Here is a 16,018-nt window from a genome sequence, read left to right on the forward strand (position 1 = left end):
CACTGAGCCTTGTCCCTGAAGAAGCAGAGCCCCAGCTGTTAGCTGCATCTAGAGAAAATCAGAGATATTTAGAGGGAAATCCAGGAGCCTAGCACAGCTGTCTGAGCTAAAGAGTCTCTGGTTTCATAAGAGCTGCATTGTGGCCCAGGACTGAAGGCCTCGTGGGCCTCTGTCCCATGTGTATTTTGTCCCCTAGGTTCAGCTACCAGCATAGGTGCCCTCCTATCTGATGATGAGCTGTGCATGCTGGGGAGGCATCCCTCTGCTCAGGCCCCACAGCCTCTTTTGCTCATGGGACTGAGCTTGGGCACAGGAACTCTTGAAAGTCAAGGCCTCACCACTGCCACTCTGAGACCTGGGTTTATTTGAGGGGAGGGGTTCCTCCAAAGGGCTGTCTTTAGTTGGTCACTCACCACCTATGTCTGCTCAAGATTCTAAAACTGGCGAATATCAAAACTAAGGGTCTATGTCCTTTCTCAGTGTGTGTCCACAGATAAGTACAGACAGAGAGAAAGAAAGAAATGGAAGGTGGGGGGCAGGAGGGACTGCAAGGAACTGAGGGGTGAGGGTGTGCTCTGCATACAGATAGCCTGGGTTGGGTCTCCTGAGCATTGAGGGAGTGACCTGGCAGCTCTGAGCTGGGAGGAACCCCCAAACTATGCTGGGTGTGGCTACAAAACAAAACAGAAAAAGAAAAGCACCATGCTTGCTCTAAAATTTCCAGTCACTTTTTTTTTCCATTTGCTTATTTTTGAACTTTATCATCATGCATGCTTTGGGACAGTGTTGGAGAGCATCACCCAATAATGCTTAGGGCCTACTCCTGGCTCAATGCTTAGGAATTGTTCCCAGCAGCACCCAGGGAACCATGATGTGTCAGAGGTCAAATCCAGGCCTCCTGTGTGCAAAACATTGCTCAACTCTTGGAGCCATCTCCACAGCCCTATATATATTTGTTTCTTCTAAATGAAATGATAAATACCCTATAAGGGGTATAAAGCCCTTTTCCAGGGTTCCTCAGAAAGAAATGGTCCTATTTGAACTCCCTATCTTCACATTCTGACCCACTGGGAACTGTCTTTCCTCAGCTTCTCATGCCTTCTCTCACAGGCAGCTGTGCAGCCAGCTTAGTCTCCTGATCATTGCCCGGATGCTGGACCAGCAAGACATACTTCCTTTCTGGCAAGAGAAGACTCAGGTGAGTCTTTGTTCCTGTTGGCACATTCCCCTGGGCCTGTGTGAACACCATGAGGGAGTGAAGCCTCGGCCTGCAGTCTTTGCTTGTCAAAGTTTTCCCAAAGCTTAGTAACCTTGCTCCCGGAGAACTGAGGTGCATTTGAGTTCATTAACTCATTTGAGTTAATTTCCTTCCCATCATCTTCCTTTTGTTGCTATTGATGATGATGATGATGATGATGTTGCAGTGATGGGGATCACAAACGCAACTGGAGATGGTAACCATGGCTACATATGTTCTGCATGTGCTTGCTGAGCATGATGATTGCTGAGGCAGGTGTTCCTTCCATGTGGTGTTGCATACATGCTCACTCAGGCTATCACACTTGCTGAAGCACAAGGTGGGGGGCTCCTTCAGCTGAGCCATCTGAGTGAAAGGCAAGGCAAAATGCTGGGGTGCTTGGAGAATGGTCTAGTGGTTTGGGTTTTTTTTATAATTTGTTTTGTTTTTATTTTGTTTGCTTTTGGAGGGTTGGGCTACATCCAGCAGTACTCAGGGGTTAATCCTGGCTCTGCATTTATAAATTACTCCTGGTAGGCATGGGGAACCATATGGGATGCTGGGGATTGAACCCAGGTCAGATGTATGCAAGGCAAATGCCCTGCCCCCTGTTCTATCACTCCAGCCCCTTATTTATTTGTTTTTAATTATTTAAGACCTTTACTTATTTTTTGGTTTTGGGGCCACACCTGGTGACGCTCAGAGGTTACTCCTGGCTCTGTGCTCAGAAATTGCTCCTGGCTTGGGGGACCATATGGGACTCCGGGGGATCGAACCGTGGTCCATCCTAGGTCAGCCACATGTAAGTCAAATGCCCTATAGCTATACCACCGCTCTGGCCCCTTAAGACCTTTATTAACAGGTATTTGCAGTTTGTTGTTTTTTTGAACAAATTAAATTGTAAACTTAAAAGAAATAAATTGTGGGGCCGATGAGGTGGCACTAGAGGTAAGGTGTCTGCCTTGCAAGCACTAGCCAAGGAAGGACCGTGGTTTGATCCCCTGGCGTCCCATATGGTTCCCACAAGCCAGGGACAATTTCTGAGCGCTTAGCCAGGAGTAACCTCTAAGCATCAAATGGGTGTGGCCAAAAATAAAAAAAAAATGAAAATAAAAATAAATAAATTGTAAACATTTGGGCCGGAGTAATAGCATCATGGCAGGGCGTTTGCCTTGCACATGGCTGACCCAGGACAGACTCAGGTTCAATCCCCAGCATTCCATATGATCCCTGAGCCTGCCAGGAATAATTCCTGAGCATAGAGCCAGGAGTAACCCCTGAGCGCTACAGGTGTGGCCCAAAACCAAACCCAAAAAATTGTAAACTTTACGAGCCAGAGAGATAGCATGGAGATAAGGCGTTTGCCTTTCATGCAGGAGGTCATCGGTTCGAATCCCGGCGTCCCATATGGTCCCCCGTGCCTGCCAGGAGCAATTTCTGAGCTTGGAGCCAGAAATAACCCCTGAACACTGCCAGGTGTAACCCAAAAAACACAAAAAAAAAAATGTAAACTTTTTATTACAAATGAGAAATGAGGGGGCCAGAGCGATAGCACAGCGGCAGGGTGTTTGCCTTGCACTCGGCCAACCCAGGAAGGATGGTGGTTCAATTTGCAGCATCCCATATGGTCCCCCAAGCCTGCCAGGAGCAATTTCTGAGCACAGAGCCAGGAGTAACCTCTTAGTGTTGCCGGGTGTGACCTAAAAACAAACAAAAATAAAATGAGAAATGAAGTTCTTAAAAATCTCAACTTGAGTAGATTCAAAACAATTTAGAAATCTTTAAAGGTGTATTGAGAAAAATTAGTTTCTTTTTCTAAAAACAAGTTTGTTATTACCGAAAGAGATATCTTTAGGTAAAAAAATAATTAAAACCCTATTTTATTATTAGATAATGCAGATAGTTCTGGTTATCTGGTCAATGGGCAAAAAAGCAAGCATTTAAGGTCTTCAACAGAAAGCCTTGATTTCAGCAAAGAAGCCCAGACCAAAGAAGGCAGCACCCGGATACACATCAGCCTGGCCTCATTTCTGTCACTGCAGCCCCTTCTACCTTAAATGCTTTCCTGACTTGGCATCAATGGAGCCTCTTGTTACTCCATTGCAGCTCCCTTGGAAGCCTTCCCTGGCAGCTTGATTCAAAGCATTCTATTTGCAGTTTTTCTTGGTACTCCCTGCAGATTATTGCTTATTTGTTCAGTCTGTGCATAGGTGCATTCATGCACACATGCAACTCCTTGGAAGCAAGGACCCTATGGCTCTGCTCACTCTGGCCCCTCACACATCCCACACTGGTGTCCAGAACAGTGTCCAGATGGAGCCTGGGGAAGAGTGGATGAGGGAGGGGCCTGCATTGGGATCCCTAGAGGGAGAGATTAATAGCACAGTATCTCCATGAAGAAGTCTCAGGGTGCCCAGCAGTAGGCAGAGAAGCATCAGGGTCCCCAGAGAATTGGCAGAGTGCATCTTGGTGGAGATCATCAGAGGCCAGAGAGGTCAGCGAGCCCCATGGGTAGGGCCACTCTGAACACTTACTTTAACTATGAGATGCCCTGGTTCAGTCCTTCACAAAAAAAGAAGGAAGGTAGAAGAAAGAAAAGGAAAGAAGGAAACTGCACTATTAGTGTTATTCTAGGGTTTGGAATTTGGTTTGGTTTTGGGGAGTGAGAGGAGGTACAGGGAAGATGAGAAGGGTCTGGGCCTAGAGGGACACTGTGGGGTCCCTGGGACAGAGAGATCTGTTTCTCCTCAGGGCCCACAATCACAGAACCTAGCAGGGGCCAAGCCTTTCTGTGTGAGAGACTCCTTGAGTCTCAGGAGCCAATGTACATGGGGACCTGGGTGCAAGCCAGTCTGGCTGGGGGCCCTGAATTAGCTTTGCCCCGGGCAATGCAGCTTCTTCTCCAGACTCCCAAGAGTGAGTCAGTGCTTAGCCTGCAAAGAGGCGTCTACGGCCACTTTGCATGCAGGGCTGCGAGCAAGGAGACAGGGCTCGCTCGGGCCTGCCCATGGCTCCTCCAAGTTCCCTGGGCCCCACTGAAGCCCCAGCTGCTCCCTGTACCTCTTGCTTTCCTGGCTACAGGTGCTCCCCTTTCCAGTCTGGCCTGTTGGACGATTCTCTGAGCACACCTTCAAAGGGCGCTCACCCCCGCTGCCCCCATCAGTCCTCAGCCCTTTCCCAACTTATCCGCCTATGGGGCATCCCAGCCTGCTGCCCTAAGCATTCAGCTTTGAGCAGTGACCCCTGTTCCCAGCCCAAATAGTGGCAATGAAGCCATGGCCCCGCACAGGCAGGGTGTCAGGTCTGGGCTCAGAGGCCACCTCGGGTTGCTGGTCAGATGTGGTGGGAAAGCAAGGAACTGAGATTCAAATCGCTAGGGTTCTGACGGCAGCTTCTGTGTTCATCCCTTCCTTGGCAGCCTGCTAGCCTTAGCACCACACCTGCCCCTGGCTTTGGTACTGGATAACAGGACTGTGCTTTCTCTTTCTCTTCATCCAGGAATCAGTTCAATCAGCCGTACCCAAGCAGGGTCCAGAACAGATCTATATAGCAGGAAATAATTGGGTGTAGAGTAGGCAGAGGGTTGTCAGGGCTCGTTGGCAGAGGGAATGAATCCCTGAATCCCAGATCATGGGGCTTTGCTGGTATCAGTGTCAGGCTGGTAGCCCAGGGGAGAGGAACAGTGCATTTGTTTTTGTGATGTTGTTGTGTTTTTCTTTGTTTTTTGTTTTTGTTTTGTTTTTTGTTTTTTGCTTTTTTTTTGTTTTTGGGTCACACCCAGCAGCGCTCAGGGGTTACTCCTGGCTCTATGCTCAGAAATCGCCCCTGGCAGGCACAGGGGATCATATGGGATGCCTTCTGCATGAAAGGCAAACACCTTACCTCCATGCTATCTCTCCAGCCCCAGGAGCAGTGCGTTTGTAAGTGGTCAGGGTGCAATAGCCTCAAGGCTCGCTCTTTCCTGGGGATCAGCCAACTTTCCAGAATTCTGGATTTCAGCCCCAGGGCCACTGTGCTCCAGAACCTGCATTTCCCCCTCCTCATTAACTCCCTTTGGCCAGGCCTAGGAATAGGTCCACTTTTCAGGCATGAGGCCATGGGTTCAGTCTCCCACATACCAGCAGAACTGGCTTGGTGTCTGCCAGCAAGTATACAAGCCCCACATCTAGGGTTAAGCCCCATCAGCTACACTAAGTGAGAGGACAAGGTGGGGAAACACCTGACTAGGGAAAACAGGCATCAGGGAAGAAATAAATATTTGCCAATTCAGTATTCAGTGCTATGGAAAAATTAAAGCCAGTTTGGGCCTAAAAACCAACCTCAGCCCAAAGTGCTTAGAAACAAGCTGCAGGCAAATCTTCTTTTCAGGGAAAAAGGGAGACAAGAGGTAACACTTTGGCATGGCTAGGAGTTGGGTAGTGTTACTACACATTTTTACCCAGTAGTTAAAAAGATGTTGGTGGTTTTATTGTATTTTCAGAGATGAAGAGACACATCCCTGTCAGTACTCAGAGGTTGTTCCTGGCTTGTTGCTCAGGGGTTATTTCTGGGAGTGCTTGGGAGACCATGCATTGCAGAGGGTCAGACCCAGGAGCCAGGAGATAAAACATGTACTCCAGCCTTTTGTACCTCTCTTTGGCCTTGGGATTTGGTTTTGTTTTTTGAGTTTTTTTTTTTTTGGGGGGGGGGGTTGGGGCTACACACAGTGATGCTCAGGGATTACTCCTGGCTCTGCACTCAGAAATCGATCCTGGCTTGAGGGATCATATGGGACGCCCGGGATCGAACTGAGGTTCATCCTGGATCAGCTGCGTGAAAGGCAAACACCCTTCCACTGCCCTATTGCTCCAGCCGCTGGTTTTGTTTTTGGTTTGTTTGTTTGGGTTTTTTCTTCAGAAATGACCCCTGACCTTTGGGTCTTAGCCAGCTTTACTCATGGCCCCCTTGGTGTTGTGTTGAGTCCTGAGGCCTCTGCCTGAATACACATAAGGATTTAAGGCAAGTTCCCAGAAACCCAGCTTTCATATAGGTTAGCTTTCTGGTGCTTGGCAAAGGCAAACATGCCTCAGAAATCCTCGGAAATCTTTGGAGCCAGACACACAGAGGCTAAAAGGAGATGCCCCTATAGACTGTGAGCATTGGCTACTTCCAGGAATAAATGGAAGTTAAACAGGAAGGAGAATGGTGCTCTTTTAGAAGAAATGTTTTTCTTCTCTGAGATCCATCCTGAGTTGAATTTTTAAAACAGCAGAGGCTGCTGCCACATGTTATTTTTGACAGACTGAAATCACTTTGGAAGTATTTTTTTCTGAAATCATGGAGAATTTTGCTTTTGTTTAAAAAAAAATGTGTACATGGGGCCAGAGAGATAGTATAGCGGTAGGGCGTTTGCCTTGCATGCGGCCAACCCAGGACCAAAGGTGGTTCGAATTCCGGCATCCCACATGGTCCCCCATGCCGTCCAGGAGCAATTTCTGAGGAGATAGCCAGGAGTAACCCTTGAGCGCAGCCAGGTGTAGTCCAAAAACAAAACAAAACAAAAAAGTATACGTGTATTTACCCAGAGATATACACATAGCTTATATTTAGTTGCTTAAGATAATATGCAGGGGCCAAAGAGATAATGCACGTGATTAGAGCACCTGCTTTACCATGTGCTCCCCTGAATATTGCTAAGAATGAGCAAAAAAATTCAAAAAATAAAAATGAGAGATAGAAAGAGATAGTGAGGGTGATCTTTATCAAGACTGTACTCGTAAAAAAAAAAAAAAAAAAAGACTGCACTCCTTCCTCATTTATGGAGATTCTGATGTGCTCACTGCCTTTGAACCATCCCTGAGTTTCCACTGGGAGATTTTGTTTATATTTTTCTTTACGGGTTTTTATTTGGAGGGGGTGCTAAGGGCTTACTCCTGACTCTGTGCTAAGGAATCCCTCCTAGTGGGGCTCAGAGGACCACGTGGAATGTCAGGGATTGAACATGTGTTGTCCCATGCAAGGCAAATGGATGGCCTGCCCACTGTACTTTCCCTCCAATCCATCCAAAGGGAGGTTTAGTTTTACTTTTTGTCTTGTATTTTAGGTTTTGGGGCCATACCTAGAGATGCACATGGGTTACTCCTGGTTCTATATTCAGGAATTACTCCTAGCATTACTTGGGATCAAAGCTGGGTCCAGCATGTACAAAGCAAGCACTTTAACTACTGTACTACACTCTGCCCCTCCACTGGGAAGTTTTAATTGGAGTTGAATCTTAATCACAGTTGCAAAATTTGCATTAGAAGGTCGCCATGTCTGCACCTGGCTAGCTCCATAGATCCACTCTGTTCTCGAAAGACAAGTAAACCAAATTGTGAAAAATCATGGATACGACAGCTCTGCAGTCAAAATGTGCCAATCTCAGAAGGAAAGGGGTGGGTCATGTGCCCATCTTGCCAAAATCACACTCGCTGCACCCACCACCACAATCACTGCTTTGCCAATATTCCTGCTTCACCACTCCTGTATGGCTCTCCGCAGAGAAACCAATCTGACCAAAAGTTCAGATATGCTGGTAATTGGGCTAACACCACCAGAACTTTTTTGGAGTGAGTGGGGCAACCTCTCCTCCACATTTTCTGCTACTTTCAGAAGTCTAGCAGTCAAAAACATTCTCCACAAAATATACTACCATTACAGTAGTATCAATACTGCTGGACCATATAACAACTCTATTTTTTTTTTGTTTTGGGTTTTATTTGTTTTTTTTTGTTTTGGGGCCACGCCCATCAGCGCTTGGGTTACTCCTGGCTCTGTGCTCAGGAATCGCTCCTGGCAGGCTCGGAGGGACCATATGTAGTGCCGGGGATCGAACTGGGTTCGTCCTGTGTTGATCTCTATTTTTTTTTACTAGTGCCATCCCCGTAGGAACACACCAATTTAGACATCAATGTGTATCTGAAGCCATTTAATGTTCAGAAACAAAAGAAGTAACAACGGGGCCAGAGAGATAGCATGGAGGTAGGGCGTTTGCCTTGCATGCAGAAGGACGGTGGTTCGAATCCCGGCATCCCATATGGTCCTATGAACCTGCCAGGAGCGATTTCTGAGCATAAAGCCAGGAGTAATCCCTGAGAGCTTCCTGGTATGACCCAAAAACCCAAAACAAAAAAACAAAAAAAGAAGTAACAGAATGGTCAACTTGTAATAAGAGTTTACTGAACCTTTTGACAATAACTTAATGACCTAATTGTGAGGTACAATAAATTTCACACATTTTCTTGTTGCTGTTCTCTTTTTTTTCTTCTTTTCCTTTTATTTTTCCTTTTTCCATAATTATACTCCCACTTATCTGGAAACAAGTGTATCATGATCAACTATATAAAACATGGTCTTTAAATAAAGTAATTTTTGTTTCTGTTTTTGTTTTGGGGTCACACCTGGCGGTGCTCAGGAGTTACTCCTGGCTCTGCACTCAGAAATCGCTCCTGGCTGGCACAGAGGACCATATGGGATGATGGGATTCCAACTGGGGTCCGTCCTGTGCTGGCCGCATGCAAGGCATGCAAAGCATACCTTACAGCTATGCTATTGCTCTGGCCCCTAAATTTTTATTTTTAAACATATGTATTAGGAGCCAGATACCACAGTGCTCCCTGCAATATGTAGCCCCACAGTGCCAAAGACATGAGATGATAGTGCTCAGGCCTGGTTAAGTGGTGCTTGACCCCTTTGGTGCAGAGGGCTACCACCAGCACTCTACATACTGAGTCTTTCTCAGGATGTGAAGGCTACCTAGAGATGCTCAGGAAGTCATGCAGTGCCAGAAGAGGATTTGACACTTCCCACATGCCAAGCATGTGTGTGTACTCTCCCTTTGGGTCATATTCCTGGCTGTCTGCCAAAAAAATAGTTGCTTTAGGAAAACCTGATAATATTCAGGGGCTGCTCCCGGCAATCCCAGTGCTGTGCTCAGATACCTGGGCTTTCTGCATGTGAAAGAAGGAAAACAAGAAAATTCAGACTGCACAGTTAGTGTGGTGAAGCTGTATGCAGTGGAGAATCCTGGGAGCTCTGAGCTGCCTGTGGCTCCTATCCTGCCCCACCCAGGCCTCTGGGAGATGGGAGGGCCCCAGCTGGTGCAAAGCCTGCCTGCCAGAAAGCTGCTTCTGGGGTGTGGGCTGCAGGCTGGCCCCTGCACAGCTGTGAGCCCAGGCAGGCAGGGCTGTTTGGAAAACTTCCTGCACACTAGCAATGTCTAAGCCAGGCGGCACAGCTACAGTTTGGCTGAGGCTGCAGATGGTGCCTCTCTTTGCTGCCCAGAACCTTTCCTGTGTGTATCTCCCTCTCCCTCTTCTCTGCCTTCTAAAGGCCAGGAACTTCTAGGTCCTTTCCAGGAGCTGAGGCCCCAGGCCTGACTCCTCGCAGCTGCCCAGTTGCTATTGTAGACTCCAGAGCCCTGTGCTAGCAGCAGCGAAAAGCAGGTTTCTGCAAGTGAGTCAGGGAGAAGACCAGGTGTGCTAGACAGGGCGGGCTCTCACATCCTGACCCTTTCTGCCCCGCCTCTGTATTGGCTGCAACTGAAGAGACTCTCTGAGCCCCCTGCTCTCCTCCTTCCTTATGTACCCCACCCCCTGCCCCAGGGTGATATCACCTCAGAGGAGCCAGGGAACCAGAGCCACAAGTTAGTTTCTGAGCAGCTGGACAGTCCTGACTGGGGCCCAAAGCTGTCCCAAGAAGGCCATAACACAAGGAGTAGCTGGCTGCATATGGACTCTGTGGGGAGGAAGCCCTAGCTCATTGCATGTGGCATCTCAGCTACATGCAATGTGTGTACTTAAGGCAGAATCTCCCTTCAAATAAGACAACTGTGTATTTGAACAATGAGAGAAAGCCGTATGGGGTGGTAGAGCATGTAAGGAATTCTCGGCATTTTGTCAAGAGAATGATCCTGTGATTGTGTTGGAGGAATGAAGTGTTCTTACTCATTTCTTTTTTGGTTTTGGGCCACACCCAGCAGTGCTCAAGGGTTACTCCTGGCTCTGTGCTCCAAAATTGCTCCTGGCAGGCTCAAGGGACATATGGGATGCCAGGGATCGAACCTGGGTAGATCCCGAGTCAGCTGCATGCAAGGCAAATGCCCTACCATTGCATTATCAATTATCACTCCAGTTCTCATCCTTACTCTCTTTCTTTTTTTTTTTTTTTTTGGTTTTTGGTCACACCCGTTAGCCCTCAGGAGTTACTCCTGGCTCTGCACTCAGAAATTGCACCTGGCAGGCTCAGGGGACCATATGGGATGCCAGGATTTGAATCGTGGCCTATCCTGGGTCAGCTGCATGCAAGGCAAACACCCTACCGCTGTGCTATCTCTTCAGCCCATTCTTATTCATTTCTAATATAAGTTGTTTATGGATAAGATGGGCTGATGTTGGGGAGGGAAGGGGGAAAAAGATGGGCCAACGTTTAGATAGATTTACGTCAAAAACCTCTGGAAGTCAAAGGTTGAGTAGAGATAGTGATGAATTGGGGTTGGCAGGATGGTGGTGCTGCAGTCATAGCTTCCCTGGAGTGTTGGAATGCTCATATTTATTCCTCATCATGACCCATGAGAAGGGCGGAGGAGGGTACATGCTGGTGTCAGGGAGGTCTGCTCTGTGGCCTTTGCAGTGTCTACTCCCATTGGAAGTAGCTTTGTCTCTAGCCCAAGAGGTGTCCTGATGGGCTCCATATGGAATGCTACTTCTCTGCTTGGAGGAAAAACTGGTAAACACGGGGTATAAACAGGACCTCAGCTTTCTGATGACCACCCAGGCATCTCCCAATCTTGGCAGCTACTGGGGGATTCAGAACTTGAAATGACACCAGATTGAACAAGCAGGGTGTTCCAAGATCTCCTGTCACCTCTGTGTGACGGGCTCACTCCTTCTCCCACTTCTCCCTAGCTATCCTTGGTCAGCCGGCTTCTCAGTCTCATGAGGCCTTCATCTCTCAGACAGCACCTGGGTGCTAAGTCTGTGCTATCCTGCTAAGAACCGCATCCCAAAGCCAACGTTGAGCTGGACCACAAGGTGAGTCCTGGCACGGCCACTCCACTCCCACGGGAGCAACCCTCCATATGGCACAACCCCCCGTGCTTTGAGCAGAAGTTGCTCCCTCTTTCTGTACTTCTATGACCTGTGCCCCCCATGCCTCCCAGGGTGCCACCCCCCTCTGTCCCCCAGTACAGTCTAAGAGGAAGCAGGAGCTGAGGTGCTGGTGAGGGATATAGAGGTAGACGTGCGGAAGGTTCATGTGGAAGAGCCAGTCTGTGGAGGGTGGAATTCTACTTAATTGACTTTCCAAGTGCCAGACATAGTCAAAGTCATGCAGGGTGAGTGCCACCAGAGCCTGCAGGTTGTGGGGTATAGAATGTTGAAACCTAGGGCTGGAGAGATAGCACAGCTGTGGGGCATTTGCCTTGCATGCTGCCGACCCAGGAAGAGCCTGGTTCGATTCTTGGCATCCCATATGGTCCCTCAACCTGCTGGGGCAATTTCTGAGTGCAGAGCCAGGAATGACCCCTGAGTGCTGCTGGGTGTGGTCCAGAAACCAATCAATCAATCAAGTTTAAAAAAAAAAAAAAAAGAATGCTGAAACCTGGGGCCAGAACTATAGCACAATCGTAGGGCATTTGTCTTGCACAAGGCCAACACAGGACGGACCCTGGTTCAATTCCCAGCATTCCATATGGTGCCCTGAGCAAGCCAGGAGGGATTTCTGAATGCAGAGTCAGAGCACCGCAGGGTGTGACCGCAAAACAAACATACAAAAGAATGCTGAAACCTGTGGCTCTGGGAGACAAGGCCAAGCAGGGGTCCCAGATGGGAAGTCCCAGACCAGAGATGTAGCTCAGTGGAGTGCTTGCATGCTTTGCATACAGCATCCCTGGGTTTGGTCCTGAGGACCACAAGGAGAGACCAAAACAATAGCAGAAACTGTTAGGGAATAGAGACCCAGCTCCTGAGGAATGGTGAGGAATTGAGGCACACCCACTGGATGATTGAAGATATACATCTTCCACAGTGAGTGTTAATTCAACAGCTCCCTGGAGGCTGAATGTGGGTGAGCAGAAGTCCAGCCTTTGGGCATCATTCTGCAGATCAGATAAGTAGAATTAATGACTTAATAACACAGAGGCCCATTAGGAAGACAGGCCAACCCCCAGTAATGTTTCTGAAACCATGAGGGAAGATTGTCTTTGGATCTGGATCATGCCTAACACTGAGCCCTTAGGAGGTAAGGCTTGCCCCTTCGCTTCTGCCAATTTTATCCAGGGAACTGCAGCTGATCCTGGGTAGAGGATGAATGTTCGGTGGGGTTGCCAGCCTCCAGGGGCTAGGAGAAAGAGCTGGTGGAGAGAATAGACCTGTTCCTATCTGTTTCAGATGGCCTGGTGGTGCCACATCTGTGACCTTAGCTAACGAAAGTGCTGCTCTGGAGCCAGAGAGATAGCATGCCTTGCATGCAGGAGGTCGGTGGTTTGAATCCCAGCATCCCATATGGTCCCCTGAGCCTGCCAGGAGAGATTTCTGAGCATAGAGCCAGGAGTAACCCCTGAGCACTACTGGGTGTGACCCAAAAAACAAAAAAACAAAACAAACAAAAAAAAAGTGCTGCCCTTCCTCTCAGCTTTGTGCACTTGAGAACCCCTCTGGGCCAGCCACAACGCCAGAAGAGGGGCTGAGGATCTCCTTTGAGATTGACTTTCTCATTGTCTTTGAACATTTCGTTCATGTTGGAGATGGCTCTTTGGGCTTGGAAACCTGGAGGGTCTATCAGGTCTTACAGGCTGCCCACCCCAAAGTGCTGGGATCTGATCCCGGACAGGGGCATGTTTGGTCCCCTGGAGGGAGGGGCCACGTGGCTGATGCGGAGAAAGGGGAATAGCTCCACTTCTCCCTCAGCCAACACCTTTTTAGGCCTCAGCATGTTTCATCTTCAAAGATGAGCAACTGAAGGAACAGTGGCGTCAACTGCCTAGTTTTACAGGCAGCAGTGGTCTGGGCCTTTCATCCCCACAGCTCAAAGCCTTGCCCTTTTGTCTCCATGAGATGAGGTGTGGTAAGGAAATTAAGGCCAGAGTGAGACGGGACAGATCCCAGCCTGGAGGAGGTGGAAGTGGAGGTGGTCTAGCTCCAAGCAGCTCTACAGTCCTGGCCCCCTGGTCTTCCACTACCATCTTGGGGCAGTCTCCTCTCTCTCCCTAGAAAGCTTATTTCCCCACCCCCATCCCCACCCCAGCTGGGTGAGCTGCTGTTGATGCCCTGGGGCACCACTTTCTCCCCCTGAATCTGTGGCTTTGCAGTTGTCCTTTCACTTGTCTCTCCACATAGACTGTGAACACAGCTGGTATCTCCTTGCTCATAAGGCCAGTTTGCCTCTAGGTGAATGAAGGAAAGAAGGAATGAACAGGCAAATTAATCTCCCTCTCATTTGTTGAACTCTCCTCTTCTACTCCCTCCTGGCCTGCTCCTGACTGCCTATCCCTTTTATGGAAAACTCCTTCCCTCTGGGCCCTCTAACCAGCATTTGGCTATGCATCCCCAGTCTGGTAAGGTCACTAAAGGCCACAAGGGTTTATAGCTTGGCCAAGGACTGTGGGAGGCCCTCACTTTAGAAGTTTCACGTGCTTATGAAAGGCCAATAATGGTGCATTGTTTATGATTATAATTTAGTGACCTGCCTGCCTGGGAAGCCTAGCCACCAAGTACGGCAGAAGCAATGCTACAATGTGACCTTGTGAGCAGTAGGGTCCTTAGGAAGCAGGGAGGCTGGTGAGGTCCGAGAGATGATACCACAGGTTCAATCCCTGGCACCCCATATGTATGGTCCCACCAAGCCTCTCTAGGAATGGTTCCTAAGTACAGAGCAGAGGACAGGAATAAGCTCTGAGTACTGCCAAAAAGGGAAGCTGAGTAGTCCCAGTTAGGTCAGACACATCCAATGTCCTAGAAAATCAGATCAGAGCTTTAATAGAATTTTGTTGTTAGGGCTGAAGAAAAAGTACAGTAGGGAAGGTGCTTGCCTTGTTTGTGACCCAGTGCTTACATATGGTTCCCTGAGCCCTGTCAGGAGTGATTCATGAGAACAGTGCCAAATGTGACTCAATACCCTTCCTTTCCTCCAAAAAAAAATTCTACGGGCTGGAGCAATAATACACAGGGTAAGGCACCTATTTTGTAGGCAGCCAACAAGTTCAATCCCCAACATTCTGTATGGCCCCTATGCCTGCCAGGAGTTATTCCTGAGTACAAAGCCAGGAGTAACACCTGAGCATCACTGGAGTGGCCCAAAAACTAAAAAAGGAATTCTTCATCTGTAGCTATAGAGATAGCTCAAAGGGCTGACTACATGCTTTATATGTAGAAGTCCCTAGTGCCTGAGCACCAGACGAGGAGTGACTACAAAGTACTATTAGATGCAAATAAAAATAAAAATCCACTTAACTAAATGATTGGTGAGCCAAAAAGGGAGTACAGAAGTAAGGTACTTCTTTGTATATGACTGACCCAGGTTCTATTCCCAGTCCCATAAATGTTCCCCCAAGTACTTTCAAGTCACTTTTCTCTCCTATATCTCTCTCCTATCCCTCTCTCTCCTCTTTCTCACCTCTCTCTTCTCTCCCCCACCTCTCATTTTGGGCCACACCAGTGGCACTCAAGAAGTTAGAAGCTACTCCTAGCTCTGCGCTCAGAAATTATTCCTGACAGACTCGAAGACCATATGGGATGTTGAGGATAAAACAAGAGCTGGGTTGATCACAATCAAAGCAACCCCCACCAAGACACACTTCTGAGCACAGAGCCAAGAATAGTCCCTGGTCATTGCTAGTTATGGCCCCAATTTCCCACTCTATTTCCTCTTTCCCAGTCAGATAATTAAATACATGAGCACTTTATGAGTTGACTTTCTTTGTTTGAGTGAGTTTCTTTGTTTTTATTTTTGCAACTGGGCTGTGCTCAGGGTTTTACTCTGTATTCAGAGATCACTCCTGACAGGGCTCAGGGGACCATATGGGATGCTAAGGATCCAACTTAGGTCATCCAAGAGGCAAATGCTCTACAGGCTGTGCTCTCTCTCACTCCAAATTGGACTTTTAGGGGCCTGGGGGTATTCAGGCCACACTTGGAGATTTGCTTATGGGAAATTTGCAGTACTGGGATTAGAACCCTTATCTTAGGGCTTTAGTGATAGTACAGTGGTAGGGTGCTTGTTGACCTGGGACAGACCCGGGTTCAATTCCCAGCATTTCATATGATCCCTCAAGTCTGCCAGGAGCAATTTTTGAGTGCAGAGCCAGGAGTAACACCAGAGTGCTACAGGGTGTGGCCCAAAAACAAAAAAAATCCCTTATCTCCACATAGGCACATGCTAGACAAGAGCTATTACGTCTGTGCTAGTCCTCTGGGCTATGTGAATTGATTTTATTTCTTTTTAGTAGTCATAACCAGCAATGCACAGAAATGCTCAGGTGTTGTTTCTAGCTCTGTTCTTGGGGGTCACTTTGGCAGTGCTGGGTGACCATGCAGTGCCAGAGATTGAAACTGGACTTCCCATAAGCAAATCTCATGTTCAACCTGTTGAACTGTTTCTCCAGCTCCAAATGTCCTTCTCTTTCCTTCTCTTTCCTTCTCTTCCCTCCCTTTCTCTTCCCTTTCCTTCTCTTCCCTTCCTTTCTCTTCCCTTCCCTTCTCTTCCTGTCTCTTCTCTTCTCTTCTCATCTCTTCTTTTCTCTTCTCTTCTCGTCTCTTCTCTTCTCTT

General features: G+C 48.1%; 1 protein-coding gene across 1 annotated transcript in view; it reads left to right on the forward strand.

The window, feature by feature from the left end:
- Nucleotides 1-16,018, forward strand: part of FAM178B (family with sequence similarity 178 member B) — a 119,311-nt gene that overhangs the window by 86,175 nt on the left and 17,118 nt on the right. Inside the window, 2 exon segments of the mRNA XM_049784593.1 lie at nucleotides 1,111-1,198; nucleotides 11,161-11,286. Of these exon segments, the coding sequence (XP_049640550.1) occupies nucleotides 1,111-1,198; nucleotides 11,161-11,286 (214 nt within the window).

The sequence above is a fragment of the Suncus etruscus genome, chromosome 12, assembly GCF_024139225.1.
Source record: "Suncus etruscus isolate mSunEtr1 chromosome 12, mSunEtr1.pri.cur, whole genome shotgun sequence".
In the NCBI taxonomy this organism is placed as follows: domain Eukaryota; kingdom Metazoa; phylum Chordata; class Mammalia; order Eulipotyphla; family Soricidae; genus Suncus; species Suncus etruscus.